Source organism: Pezoporus wallicus, unplaced genomic scaffold, assembly GCF_028554395.1.
Source record: "Pezoporus wallicus isolate ANWC-B61680 ecotype Strahan unplaced genomic scaffold, APGP_CSIRO_Pwel_v1 contig_4131, whole genome shotgun sequence".
Taxonomy (NCBI): Eukaryota; Metazoa; Chordata; class Aves; order Psittaciformes; family Psittacidae; genus Pezoporus; species Pezoporus wallicus.
This window is the reverse complement of record NW_026641950.1, coordinates 870950-886387: the sequence shown is the minus strand read 5'-3', so window position 1 is coordinate 886387 and position 15438 is coordinate 870950. Positions and strand designations below refer to the sequence as shown.

Here is a 15438-nt window from a genome sequence, read left to right as displayed (position 1 = left end):
CCATACAAAAGAGGCTTTAACCGCTTGGCTTGTTTAATTGCAGCACATGTTTCACAGTCGTAAATAACCTGGGCAATAGTGTTCATTGTTTAGTTCACCCCTTGATCACAAGCCCATCTATATGTTGCATCTCTGCCCTGGTGGCCTGAAGTGTCATGGGCCCTCTGGGTTCAAAATAGTTCACCCTTACATTATCAGTCTAAGTCTACCTGAGCCACTTCCATCGTAGCAGCTTTATCCGCTTGTTAGTTGTTCTGGTGTTCCTCAGCGGTCTGACTCTTGGGTACATGAGCATCTATACAGCATACCTTCACCACCAGGTTCTGCACCCAGGCAGCAATATCTTTCCACAGTGCAGCAGCCCAGATGGGTTTACCTCTGCGTTGCCAGTTTCTCTGCTTCCATTGCTGCAACCACCCCCACAAGGCATTTGCCACCATCCATGAGTCAGTATAGAGGTAAAGTACTGGCCACTTTTCTTGTTCAGGAATGTCCAAGGCCAGCTAGATGGCTTTCACCTTGGCAAACTGACTCAATTCACCCTCTGCTTCAGCAGTTTCTGCAAGTTGTTGTCGAAGTCCCCATCTCTGATGCTTCCAAAGCACTGGAGAAGCCCACTGGACTAGATACTTGCCCATACAATCCCACACACCCTGCCTCTCATGACTGTCCAGCCTCAGGGAAAATCTCTTGGTGATCTCCCTATATTGTTGTTTAACCCTAGACAATACCCAAGCCAGACACTAATTAACTTTCAAGATCAGATGTAGTAGGGTGTTCTCAGGATGGGATGGCCATGGGTAAAACTTAGAGAGCATATGCAGCAGTAAGCTGGTTCCCAGCAAAAGGAACAGGATGCTTTCAAGGGCATTGAAAGGATATTCAAGATCTGTTAACTTTTCCAAAATCTACTACTACTGTAAATAGCCTGGTGGGGGAGCAGAGGGTGTGAGGGAATGTCTCCTCCAAAGATTTATCCCCTGAGAGAAGGAAAAAGAAAGATACGTAATTGTTAAAAATTCCCATTGCATGCTTTCCATAGTATAGAGGTGATGACCACACTGAGGACGCATACCAGGCCAGCTTTGTGATCAATTATTCTATTGTATTACAAGGCATTGCATGAAGTTCAGCGAAACAATAACCTTAGCCCAGGCCCCCCAGCTGATAAACACTGAAACAGCAAATAATGGCTGTAAGTAAGGTACGACATGCTGAAACTCTAAGATCAAGAGCAACAACTTTAAGAGCCTATAAATCAGCATTGTGATGAGTGACTATTAATCCGAAACAGTTAATGCTTATCATAAATAAGATCTGTCGTTATATCTCAACCCTTTGAGCCCCACATTGGGCATCACAAAGAACTGTTGTGGTTTAAGCCCAGCCAGTAACCACAAAGCTGCTTGCTCACAAGAAGGATCTTCTTGGTCTGAAGGTTGGTTGCTTTCTAGCAGTGGTGTCATTGACACTACCATGGGTGGGTCGTTGTCCCAGTCTTCCAGCTCACTTGTTATCTGTTGCGGTTTGTTGTTTAATGATTGATCTGCTTTGTTCCATTTCTCTGGATCAAATTCTTTCTTCATCTTTCCAGAGATTTGGTTTTTGCCCAGTCCATTAGACCCATGGCATCTAATGCTTGGGCTGGTAACTGCACTCCCATTCCTATTTTTCCCATCTTTGAAAGTAACATTTCTGCTCTTCTGTCCTAGTCTCTGAATATGAGCAGTGTTGGGAGGGATGGGGAGGAGAATGGGAACAATGTAACTCCCATGGGTTGAGATAGGAACAGTCCAGTAACTAAAGTATAACACAAACCGCTACTGCTACCACCAATAATAATGGTAAGGGAAATAACAAGGGAAGAGAATACAACTGCTCACCACCCGCTGACTGATACCCTGCCCAACCCGAGCAGCGATCTGGGTCTTCCAGGTAACTGCCCCCAGTTTATATACTGGGCATGACGTGCTGTGGTATGGAATACCTCTTTGGCTAGTTTGGGTTAGGTGTCCTGTCTCTGCTTCATCTCAGCTTCCCCTCCTCTCTGGCAGAGCATGAGACTCAGAAAGTCCTTGATTGGAGTAATCGTTACTTCGTAGCAGCTGAAAACATCGGTGTTATCAGCGCTGTTCCCAGGCTGAAATCAAAACCACAGCACTGCACCAGCTACTGAGAAGGAGAAAAATGACTGCTATTGCTGAACGCAGGACATTTAAGGCATTGGTTTTTTTCTGGGGTTTGAAGTAGCTGAAATGATCTGCCTGCCTCAAGCTCTGTGTATCATCAGAGTCTCAGGGAGAAAGTACCATTTAATGAATCATGAGCACAGCTTCCAGTAGCATGTGGGTGGCTCTTGTCATTCCTGAAGCGTGCACCCAAGAACTTGGGAAGCAGAATAAAACATGGCTAGTTACAACGCCTTGTTATCCAAAATACTTGCTTACAGCACTGAAGCAGTCTGCGATCTGAAGCTGTATGGTGTTTGGGTTCAACTTTACACATATCAGTTAAAGCATTCCCTGTTTAAACTTCTACAAAGAAAATAATTTTACCTCTTTTCATGCTGTTAATGACTTCTTTTCCATACAGGGGAAAAAAAACAGTAATGCATAATTTAAGCAACAATATGTACTACCAATTACAGATATACATAGTTAGTAGTCACTTGAATCAGCCAATATGTATTTTCCTTACTCATGTCAGAAAAGGTTGGTTTTTTCCCTAATGAAACCGAGTTTAGCTATAGCAAATGTGGGGAAAAGCACTTGCGTACTGTCATATCCTTCAGTAGTGTATTTGCATTTTTTTAACATCTAATCTACTTATTTTAACCAAATAGACATTGTTTAAGAGTGAACTGCTATGAAGTAAATAGCTGTTTAAATTGACACAATTTACTTCAATTTGCTTCAAATGCAATTTACTCCAAGGCTGGTTTACTAAATGCTGCTGCTCTGCTACTGTGTGGTAGCATGCTAAACTGTGGAGACTTGATCACTTCAAGAGGTCTTAATCAGGCATTTCAGCATTGAACATGTTTTCAGCAGGAAATTTGGTCTACGTGACTTTTTGAGTCCCTCCTACCCTAAGTAACTATGATTTCTATAAACTCTTTTAATTGCTTTAGATGAGGAAGTAGACATGCATAGGCACAACTTTAGAAACTGATAATATGTCCTGGTAATTCTATTTTTCATAATACCATATAAATGTGAAAAAAATACCTGTTTTCTTTATTTTTCCATTTCAATTGTACTAATTGAAAAAAAAATATCCTTCAATATATGCGATGAAAAATCCTTTATCAAAAACTCAACTGCAAAGTTATTCAGTTGGAATGACTGAAGATTGCTTTTTCATACAGGAATTTGTGATTGTAGTAAGTAAAAAAATCAATTTCAGTTGCCTTACTTGAAAATCATGCACTTTACCAGCACAGTACTAGTCAATAATTAAGCATTATTCTAAACAGCTGATGTGAAATATGAAAAAGGTAATGAACGGTGTGGTTTTTAAATCTCTTCTAGCTAAAAAGAAGAAGAAGCCAAAGCTCTTAAACAAGTTTGATAAGACCATTAAGGCTGAACTAGATGCTGCAGAAAAACTACGTAAAAAAGTAAGTTTTTAAATGTTTCAGTCAGGCCTGTAGACAAAAATAAATAAAATGAAAAAAACTTAGAAAAAGGGAGAATTACTTTCAGGTTAGTTTCTGCAAAATTAACTTTTTAAAATTAAACATTCAGTGCATATTTGTCCTTTAAATTTCATTTCTGCTGCATAATTATTTTAAATTTTTTGAAATCAAAAATGCGTGTCTGTTCATGCATGTTTGCTCACCTTTAACCTTGAAAGTATTTAGCTTAACTGTTGAGTTCCTTTCATCAAAAAAATGCTTAAATTAATCACATGGAACAGGGTTAATTTTGTCCTATCACTGCTGTCCTTTTGACTAGTCAACTGTTATCAGAGAACTTAAATAATATAAGCATATTAATCTCTCAGTGTTCATATACTTCGTGAGCATTAGATGCACATCTTTGTAGTAGGCACTGTTTCTGTTGCAATTGTGTGTGTGTCCTGTGTGTCTCAGCTCCTTAGAGCATGAAGCAGATCTTCCTGCCTGTCACCAGAGGCAGCAAGGCATTAACATCAGTCAGTTTTGGTAGTTACGAATTTAAAAACTTGACTATGAAAAACAAATAAAAACCCCCAACAATAAAAACTCTTCAGTCATCTCCTCTGATAAGTTCCAATTTTATTCATTATTTGAGTGTTTCAGAAAACAAGACCTTTGCAGAGATTTCTCTTTTACAGATTTGAGGTTAAATAGTGAAGCAAGGCTATGTGACTATTTGTTAGAAATGAGAGACCTTAAGTCTTTTGGATGTAAATCTTGTAAAAGCTGATATGCCTCACAGCCAGTCCTGTCACATGGAGAACACCTGCAGGTCTGTACCCTGGGTTTGACATGGCTCAAACTCATTCCCAGTACAGTACAATAAAAACTATTCTGGTTACTGCAGATGTAGGAATAGTCTTGATTTTCACTGACTATGCATTTTTAGCTTTACTTTGCTGTCTGTGCAGCCCTGGAGTCTGTGATGAGGCTGAAGGGCTACTACATAGAGAGCACTAACCTCAGCTGTGCCACTGCTGCTGCTCTTCACTAGGAGCCTTGTTTATGTGTTAGAATACAAAAATGAAAAGCAGTTTCATGCTACTTGTGACTTAAACAATTGGTTAATCAGAGAAAGGCACAACAGAAACTACTGATGAGCCTGTAGGGTCAGTTGGCTGACTCTGTTTTCCTGTTTTCCTGCCTGTTTCTCTTAGTGAGTTGCAGGCAATCATGCTTGTCTTGTAGGAAGCAGGATAAATTTAGTAGCAAATAAGAGATATGGAATATTTGAAGATAGCAAGACAGTTGTTTATGATAGTCTAATCATACTTATACATCTATAAGTGTTGGAAATGGCAGCAAGATATGATGCCAAATATTGCCAAGCAGTGCGTAGCTCCCATTTAAACAGCACAGCTGGTTCTTCTCAACTTCCATCCTTAGTTGTTAGCCAGCATCAGTCATGAGAATATATCATAGTTACACTTGGAGTTTATATGAGTCAGGGAAGAGACACGGAGCACACTGGGGTGTCCTGAGGAACACTGTTATGCAAAACAGTATTTCCTCTAAAAGAACAGTAGTTACAATACTGTTCATCATGTGAGGTATGCAGAGAGGAAATTTCCACATATGTCTAGAATTTCTGTTTTATTCTCTGTTACATTCTGTTTGGAATTTGTTCTTAACAATAGAACCTTTACACTTTTATATACACAGGTTATTATCATTTCCAGCCAACGAAGGGAAAGCGAGTAAAATAAAAACAAAACCATTAATTTTAACCATGGAAAATAAATAATATTGTTTCATAAATAATAATAACAAATTTGTCTTAAATAAGCAGAAATCCCAACAAAAATATGAATGAAAACTGTTGATTGTGTCCATCTCTTTGTTTTTATTTTGTATTTAACTGGGGGAACTGTGTTGTTATGCTGTACATCCTTCAGCATTTTTTGTAGATAAAAGTGCTGATAAATATCTTTACTTTCCAGGGAAAAGTTGAAGAAGCTCTAAGGGCCTTTGAGGCTTTGGTGAATCAGTACCCACAGAGTCCTCGAGCAAGATACGGGAAAGCACAGGTACTAAAAAAAAAAGCTATAATATTAAAAAAGATAAACCTTTTTTAACAATGAAGTTCTAAACCCCAGTCAGACTTCATTTATAATGTTAGGGATGTTCCTAGGGAAAAACAGAATTATGTGATCTGTCATATTGTATCTATTTCAGGCTTCTATCCTTCTCCAATTACTTTGGGAGCTTTTGTCTAACTTTAGTGGAAAGTATTGTAAATAACACAAAAATAGGATATGTCCAGTACATTCCATGAAAACTGTCAGATGAATGGTAAGCGATACATCCAAGCTAATGTCCCAGTACAGGAGCAACAGGCAGAACTTAGCTGTTACACTGTTCGCTGCAGCTGGTAAATCAACATGCCATCTGTGGGTTAAATGCTGCTTGTTGCTTAGTGGGAGTAGAGAAGGAGACTTGGAGTTTTTATAGAGTGAGTGTTAAAAGAATAACGAACATCAGTCGATCGACTGTTTGGCTGAGTAACCATGCTGTTTGTTTTTTCACGTATTCAGTTTCAAAGTAGATGAAGGATAAAAAGTAAAGGACAGAAGTACAAAAAGATTCCAGATACTTATTACAGCAGATGCAGCTAACACAGTTGAAGCTGTTTCATTAAAGTCTATGACTGATACAAGAGTGAATTTAAACAGATCAATAAGACTTTCTGCACCTGCAGAAGTGGTGCATCATATCTTGTTCTTCTAATTGACATAAGAATGAATGTAAACCAAAAAAATGAAACTATTTGGGAAAAATGCATTGAACATATGAAAATGCCTGCATTTGTATAAACAATTCAAACTAAAGCTTTAAAAAATTAGCATTTGAGGTACAGTCTTACATTTTTCAGCTACAGAAACAAATTATGAAAATGCCGTACCACAGGTGAAAACAGTTGTAGCTTCCATTAGCTTCACCAAAGCTGTAATTTCACAGTAGAGATCTCATTTATCCTTTGGTCTGCTCCTGAGCTTGAACAAATCTAAGTTCTGAAAGACTTGTAGGGTAGATATCCTGTCAACATATGCAAAAGTAAAGTCAACTCCTAATTAGTTTTCTAAAAAATAGTATATATAAATTAGTGTCAGAATATATGAAAGACATATTTGTTGGTGTGTTTTGATCTTTGTCTTGTTGCCAGTGTGAGGCTTAGCATACGAATAATCCGTAGTCACCCATTTGCATGTCTTCTATATTATTAAAGCAGATTGCTTCCTCTATTTTCAAAAGCAGAAATTATGAATTCTATGAACAATAACCAAAATTCCATGTTAATGTATGTTTTAGGTGCAAAATTTCTCATGCTTTCAAACAGTCCATAGGAAACAAGAAATAACAGTAATTCTGATCTACCATACCATAAAGCACAACCAATAAAGTTTTTCATTGTTATGCCAAAATTATAAAGATTAAAGGCAATTCTAAAATTATTCCCATAATCTTAACAATTGTATAGTTTGCCTTTTAAGAAAACAATGTTATTTTTAAGCCTGATGGATTATTATGTGTTTTAATAATGGTTGTGTGATTCTTTCTAGTCTGAAGATGATTTAGCTGAGAAAATGAGAAGTAATGAGATGCTGCAAAAAGCTATCAACACCTACGATGAAGTGGTTAGTCTGCCAAATGTCCCTTCAGATCTGATAAAACTCAGCTTGAAAAGAGAAGCAGACAGGCAGCAGTTTCTTGGTAAGATTCAAGAGTGGTGTGAATGTTTTGGAAGTTGTGCAGCAAGACTTTCAGAAGATCAGCAAGGATTTATAAGTGCCGATTACTCTGAAAATTGATAGGATTTGTGATCCTAAGCTCTTAAATGCTTATGAAAAATATTTTAAGATTCTTTAAATGTTTTCTAGGGAAATAATGTTTGTAGTTGCTTGTGTGGTGATAGTGCCTGTGGACAGCAGTTCACTGGGTGCTCTGAGAAGCTATGATGGGAGGTAGTCAAAAAACCTTTACTGACAGAGAAAGAAGAAAATAATCTTCTTTTTTCTACTGAAGCTGAGAGAACTCATGAGGAAATTAATGGCTTACACAGAGTAAACATACCCAGAGTAAACTTTCATTGAACGGGAAGACTAATGAAATTGAACTCAGGGGATAACATCTGGAAGTTTAGATCTCAATTCTGGGATGCACGAGAAGTGCTGAATAGACTGTGAGGCACAGCCGACTTTGCAGAAAAGAGTTCTGCTCCGATCAGTGGGATTTTGTTATCAACTTGTTTTGATCTTGCTGTTCCTCAAGAAGACCTTACCTAGGAAGTTGAGGAACATACTTGATTTTAAGCGTGTAAAGCACAGTTAATGCCACAATGGAAATATGCTAGAACTATTGCGTAACACTAAAAATGCTTTTAATTGTGTAATCAGTTAAGATTACATTTATTTTCATATGTTTACCTAATTTTTTGAGCACTCTGAAATCTGTGTGTGAAAGAGCAGCCGAAGCTTCAGTAATGTTGAACTGCTACACTGTGAGCAGTTCTCCACTAGAGGTTACCATAACACTGCGTGATATGCCTTTGCACTGCTTTCCTGACGTACTCCGTATATGACTACACCCGCAGTGACAACCAAGCAGCTGAATCTGCTCCTATCTACACAAGGGTTTTTTCAAGTTCTGCTTCTTGATCATTAGTGAAAATGCAACACCTGGCTCTGATTTATGTTTCCTTAGATGTTGTGTAAGCATCTTGCTACTGTTACCTGTATATGTAATTGAGTCTCATTCAATCAAATTAGGTCGCATGAGGGGTTCCCTGGTTACTCTGCAGAAATTAGTTCAGCTGTTTCCCAGTGACACTTCGTTCAAGAATGATCTTGGTGTTGGTTACCTCTTGATAGGAGATAACAGCAATGCCAAGAAAGTGTATGAAGAGGTGAGTTTCTATTCTAGCCAAGGAAAAATATCATTTACATTCATATGTTCATTCTAAAGACTGCTTGCTTTTAACTTTTTCAGTTGTTAGACATTTTGCATGTCAGGTTTTGAAAGGTTAATATAGATACACAATTTGTTGGTTTTCTGGGGTTTTATTTAGTGCCATTTTAAAATGTCTTCTAATCAGATTTCCTGATACTGTCATGCTACATGTTTTTCCTCATAGAGAAATGCAGATGATTTTCATATGCTTAATAATATTTGATTTCTTATACCTTGTGGTAGCAAGGTTTGGAATATATTGACAACACAGATGTAATGTATAGTATTAAAAAAAAATCTTAGATGTGGAAAGCAGAAGAAAGTGTGTTTCATTACAGAAACATTCTGTCTAATTACATGATGCAGTATTTCAGAGCTCACACAGCATTTAACCTTTGTTTTTTCACGAGTTTTGTAGGGAGCCTAAATTCTGTTTTTCTTTCCTGATGCTTGTAGTTTGGACAGTTCATTGGATTTACATTCCCATCTTACACTATGGTTTTTGGGCTGGGGAAACTTCACTGCCAGGAAGGGCCACCCTGCTCTGGAAACCCTGTTAACATCTAGAAACTTTGACAGATGTGGAGCTTGATGTCACTGGTAGAACGCAAGCTGTCAACGGCTGATCGAAGATGATGGCACACTTGCTGCAGCACTCATTAGTACAGGCATGGTACTGTAATTGACTGGTTATATAGACCAAAGATAAGTCAGCATCATTAGTGCCACCTTCTGAGAATATAAGCCTAGTTTTCCATCCCCTACATCAAGCATGAGGGGATTCTCATCTCAGGTAGTTTCTCAAAGAAGAAGAGGATGTTTGGCCACATGGTTGGAAGCAGAAGCCAAACCCTGATAATGCCGGTTTTTTTTCCTCAAGCTCCTCTGGTAGTCTCAGATGTTGCCAGAATAGTGTTTGCTTTGCTCCTTTGGCTACTTTGTAAGTCCCTCCATAAAACATTTCTGTGTGATAATCTTTGGCCTGCTGTCAGAATTTCTCAGAGGACTGGAAGCATCAGCTTTTAAAGATAGACTATATTAACAGAACCTGCTTCTTAAGCTGCAAGGAACTTCAAAACCATACTCCTTTTGAGCAAGATTTTCCTTTGCAAGTTTCCACTATTTTGCTGCAAACAATATAGATACTAGAATTTCTCAGTATAGATAAACACAGGGCTTTTTATAAGTGTAAGAATGTAATGAGTTTGCTATATAATTAGTTTGATAGCAAGTTTTATATACTTCCGAACTGCTCTGATTAAGAACAGATATGCAAAATAAGAACTAGTCTGCTTTTAATATGTTCTTTTCCATGCTTCCGTGGTCTTTATCCAATGTAATTACTCTGTTTTGCAGTTCACTAACCACTGAAATAGTATAGATCATAGTGATGTTCTGTCCTTGTAAAAGAGAAACAAATAAATACCTTTTAAAAGGAGTTGGATTTATTGTATTTAAAAATCATTCTGGCTATTCCTCAGGCTGAATTCCAACACAGGAATGTCTTTTTTTTTCTTTCTTGTAGTTCAGGATAAATTTACATGAAGAATTTTAAGAAAGGAGACATAGCCAAAGAAACAGAAAGAAGCTCATGTGTACCTGCTTTTATTCTTGGTTATGCTGAAGGCTTCTTACATGATTTTGGGCAGATTGCTCAGGGGCTGTATGGTCTTCTCTTGACAGCTTCACTTAGCTGTTGCAATACATGTTTAGAAAGTGATTGATATGTTGTTTGGAGCTCCAACCATAGTTACTCAAGTTCTCTGTATAGTCAATAAAGAGAAGGACAAGCTGTGAAGGGTCATTATGGGCCTTTCAGGAGACATCTTCCTCTTCACATGATTTTTTTAAAAACCAGGGAAATTTCTGTAGTGTAGCTGAATCGTTCTCACTAGTGTAGGACAAGTTAGACTTTTGATAGAAAAACATAAGAGAGCACAGACGAAAACAGGAATTCAATGTTGCAGAGTAGATGCCTCCAGTATTTATAAATCCTGGGTTCTGGTGCCCACTGTAAGGACGGTTATACATTTTATGCAAGTATTCTTTAATGCAGAAGTCATGGACATCTAGAAAGAGAGAGCAGAGCACAGGACTCATCATCAAGAAAACACATCCCTTGTTTGACTAAAGGCTCAGCTTTCTGTTGATTTCCTTCTGGTTCCATTCCTCATGGATGTCTAACTTCTTGTGCACGTGGTACTTGTTTCTGCTCCTCAGGCAAGTTCCCAAGTAGTTTAACACTTTTCTGTGCAGGAGAATCTGGACTCCAAATTTCCCATTTCCTGGGAAACTGCTAGATTCCTGGGCAAAATGTACCAGTTTCGTCCTTTGCTTCCTGCTGTAACATTTTGATCTTAATTCAGTGTAAACATGGGCTGAGCACACACAGCTAGCTGGACCCTTCATGAGCACTGTCCCCTACATTGAGATATACCATTTCAGACCAGACTAACTCCAGCTTGCATCATCTCCAAGGAACTGGAATAGATGCGCACCAAATCCTAGTGAATGAAACTTTCTTCTTTACATTTAATAGCCAGTTTACTTCTTTTCCATTCAATTATTATTTTCCATTCCAAATCTGTTATGTTTTAGCAGAAGTTGAAGTATTGTAATCACATTTTTATTTCAAAACTCTAAATATGTGCCTTCCTTTAGCTGCGGAACTGATGTGTATGAACACCGCACCTCAGATCAAGAGAGTTTCATACTTAGAGCTATAATGTGGTATAGTCTAACACAAATACACTTTTCTAGTATGCATTTGCCAAAATTTATGCTGAACCACAGATGGAAAATGGTGTCCAGCTGGAGACAATTTCAGTTTTGCCTCTAATATTAGAGCGTTTTCTTTCAAACATTACACTTAGGGACAGGAAAACATAATGTTAAAAGTAGTCCTCCTAGAATTCAGAGCTATTTTTATTTTCAAAGAAAACATAATATTTAAAGTAGCCCTCATGGAATTTAGAGCTATTTTTGTTTTCAGGGATCTACAGATAATGATAAAATATAATGGAAGAGAATTTTATAAGACCAGTTACTCTGCTAATAGCACTTTTTCTGTCTGCCATGCTCAGGCATGTCTGCATGGCTCAGTGAAGCATTATTCAGATGTACATAAGCCAGCTCTGATTGAGCTATCTCAGGTACCAAAAGCATATTACCCAAATTAACATAGTACTTTGCCCTGGCTAATTAGCCATTGGTAGCCCCAGAGGTTAATTTCTATATTCATGATTAATATTTAATGAGCTATGAGCAGTTTAGTAAAACTTATTTCTAAACATAATTAATATTGCATGCAGCAACAGCAACACAGTAATACAATTTACATTAAATACTTCCAGTGTAATTTCTGCTGATTGTATCTCTTCACTTCTCTTTAGGGGTCTGAATGTAGATCATGCCTTAATGCAACTCGGCATAGTTTAAATGAACCATAATACAGAAAATTCTATTCTGTCTTACTTAATCACATAGCCTTATCCTATAGTTAAAGAAACTGCAACAAAATTATATGGCTAATAAATATTTCTGTCAGTCATTTTTTTTCACCCTGCAGGTACAGATTCTTGGATCAAAATAATTATGCACAGAATGCTGTAGTCAAAAGGCAGGAGATGTATAAGGTGGTATGCTATTCTTATACTAGGGGTCAAGCTCATCCTTACTCTGACTTGCTAGGTTCATTTTTTTCAAATAATGTCTCATATTATGGACTTCAGATAGATTCAAAAATTGGTAGATCCTTCATAGTAGCTCTTTTCTGCAAAAAAGAAAGTTAAATGCTGCTATTTTTAACTCAACATTTTATACCCACATTGTGCTGATTTTGGTTTTGCTTAGATGTGGTAGTAAGGTTTGAGAAAGCAGGGAATTTGGCCCAGAGAACTTGTTGTTGTTTTCAGTCAATTACTTTGATTGAAAGATTAGGTTAGACAGTGACTGGAAAAGGCAGAGGGAAATAGCTATAATGCATGCAGACATTTTATCCATGGCATAAGTTTAGTAGCTTCAAAAATAGATTCAGGCAAGAGCAATTGCTCATCTGTCTGTTGTTTTGTATTTAGCAGCTGTGCTAGACATTCAGCAGGTATCAGCCTCTGTAATTCCACCAACCGCCAGGCTCTTGTGATGATCCTCACAGATCCCGATAAGACCATCCACCCTTATTTTAAGAAGAGGTGTAACAGCAGATTAATTTGACCTTGTAATTGATATCACATAGAACTACAAATGATACTGAATTTATACATCATAGAAATGTGGACATGGAAAGTAGATCAAGACTAAGTGTCTAAGTCTTGTTCAGGGTACAAAATTTTTTAGCTTAATTTAGCTTGTGAGGTCGTGGTCTTGGTCAAAGAGCGTAGCACACAACTATCATGAATGGTGTTAATTGTGTAATGTGGCATGCTGTACATCAAAAGAGAGGGTGGAGAAGGACAGACAACTAAACCAAAAAGCAATTCAGAGACTCTGGTTGTAAGGCTTTTACTTCCGAGACTTTAAAGTTCGGTTTGTAGTAGATTTTTCTGGAGAAGCACAAAAGTGAGTGGGGAAAAAAAGTACAGCCAAGCCAAGAATTCATCTGAGAGTCAGCGATGGAAGAAAATGTCATTCCATTACTAAATAGTAATATGTGCACAGGTATGTTAATTTGCATAGATCCATACATGTGTGAATTTAATTGATTTGCTCTCATGCAGGTTCTAAGCCTGGCTCCAAATGATGGCTTTGCCAAAGTACATTATGGCTTCATCCTGAAGGCAGAAAACAAGATAGCAGAGAGCATACCCTATCTAAAGGTATTTTTGTTTTCTCACCCACAGTAAATGTTTTACTAGTAAAAAAGTATAATTGAAATGTATAAAACATGTCAAGCCAGGAGCATATGAATTACAAATCACAGTGTAAGCTACATTGGTGGATCACTGTCTGTGACATGGAGCAAGCTTGTACATTGAGACTCATCAGTTCTTGAATATAATGTGTTTGTTTTATTAGTTGTTAACCCAAAGTACACAGCTGTGAGCTGTGTACTGTGAGCTGTGATTGTGCTGAGATTGGCAGTATGCTGCAAACTTAAGGTTCTTGAAAGATCCAGAGAGGGCTTGTGTATACTTCTGGGTGTTTGGGAAGGAAGTACTACAAAAATAAAGCCTTAATTCAGCTTTCTAAAACACTTGTGTATATGTTTATAGGTATGGGGTAAGCGTCCATCTTTGAATACACCTCTGTCTTGGAGGGACTGAGCGGAGAGGCCATGGAATTTGGAAAACATTTCTCAATAGCTTTTTACTGAAGTATTGTATTCATACAGCCTGAGTTCCAGGTTACTTTTAGAGGTCCTGTTGAAGTTTCTCTAACACATTTTTTGTTTCTATTAATAGGAAGGACTAGAGTCTGGTGATCCTGGCACAGATGATGGACGCTTTTATTTTCATCTGGGTGATGCCTTGCAGAGAATAGGAGACAAAGATGTACGTTTTTAATGTGTTCTTGCTTGAAAGTCCAAACCTCTGAGAGACTGCAGAATACAGAAAAAACCTTCAGCGATGGGCTCAGTGTTGAAAACATGAGTAGTCTGTTGCAACAGCTATCTGGTATATGTGTATAGAGGTCAAGATGAGCAACAGCAAAAAATCTGCCATTGATGTGGCAGTAAGACCTCTTAGCATCGCTTGCTTTAGAACTAACCCAAACTTTTGAAGCTTGCATGGAGCAGTTTGAACTGAGGGAACAGAAGTCTTTTGGAAATTCAGTGACAGTGTTTTTAGAGACTCTTTTATGCTCCTACCACCGCAAAGATTTTAACCAGACTTCAAAAAATACAGTTATGTGTATATCACTGTATAGAAGTTCTGTCATAGCTCTGGTGTAAGAGTGTTTCGCAAACCTTTCTTCTTTCCCGAAGTGACCTTGAGCACCAGCAAGTATGTGATAAAAGACCATGAGAAGACTGAATGTGTCGGATGAGTTATGGTATATGTTCAATAAGGAAATTAGCAAAGAGATCAGAAAAGCAGGAATTTGTGAACAAATCTGTTGTGTGCCCAGTGAAAACAAACATGCCACTGGAAGCCATATGAATATCTAATTTGTTAATTTAAAACAGTATTTCATTTTAAAGCCAAATTTGAATGTGTGAATTAGCCCTCCTGTTATGGTAGGGGATCAAAGGGTTTTGTTAAAGAATGTTATTAGTAATGAACTTTACTACAGGTATGAATTTAAAAATAACAAAAAAACACCAAACCCAAACCCATTCAGGTTCGTCAATGGGAAATGTGATGAGAATAAGCATTAAAAAGCATAGTGGAAAAGAGCCATGAAATGCACTTCCTTTTAGTTAGTTATCTTGTAATAGAGTCATAGAATCATAGAATAGTTAGGGTTGGAAGGGAAGCCTACAGGGACTTCGTTTTTGGTTTTCTGTTGAGAGAAGGACATTCAGACAGAGAGGGAGAACATGTGCAGGCAGACTCTTGTGTGTAAGTGTTAAAACGAAGCCTACTGATTCTCACTTGTAAATGAACTTTTAAATTAAAAAAAAAATCCCAAGTTAATTGTAAGAATATTTCAGAGAAAGCACTCTAACTTACAAAATTCAGATATTACTACATTTCAATGTTATAAATTTACTGTATGTATAAGTTACTGCAATAAAAATTCCATGATTTATAAAAAAAGAAAGCTAACCTGATGGACTAGGCTTGAGAAAGATCACATACATAGACTTCTTTATAGCCCATCTATCTACAGAGTTCATACTGGAGAACTTTCTGCTGACTGGGTACTCAAGA

General features: G+C 37.6%; 1 protein-coding gene across 1 annotated transcript in view; it reads left to right on the top strand.

Annotated features, from left to right (window-relative positions):
- ASPH (aspartate beta-hydroxylase) overlaps positions 1 to 15438 on the top strand; it is a 111639-nt gene that overhangs the window by 75338 nt on the left and 20863 nt on the right. The window contains exons 17-22 of the mRNA XM_057426241.1: positions 3531 to 3619; positions 5620 to 5706; positions 7240 to 7390; positions 8446 to 8582; positions 13342 to 13440; positions 14026 to 14115. Coding sequence (XP_057282224.1) covers positions 3531 to 3619; positions 5620 to 5706; positions 7240 to 7390; positions 8446 to 8582; positions 13342 to 13440; positions 14026 to 14115 — 653 coding nt within the window. The remainder of the gene's footprint in view (positions 1 to 3530; positions 3620 to 5619; positions 5707 to 7239; positions 7391 to 8445; positions 8583 to 13341; positions 13441 to 14025; positions 14116 to 15438) is intronic.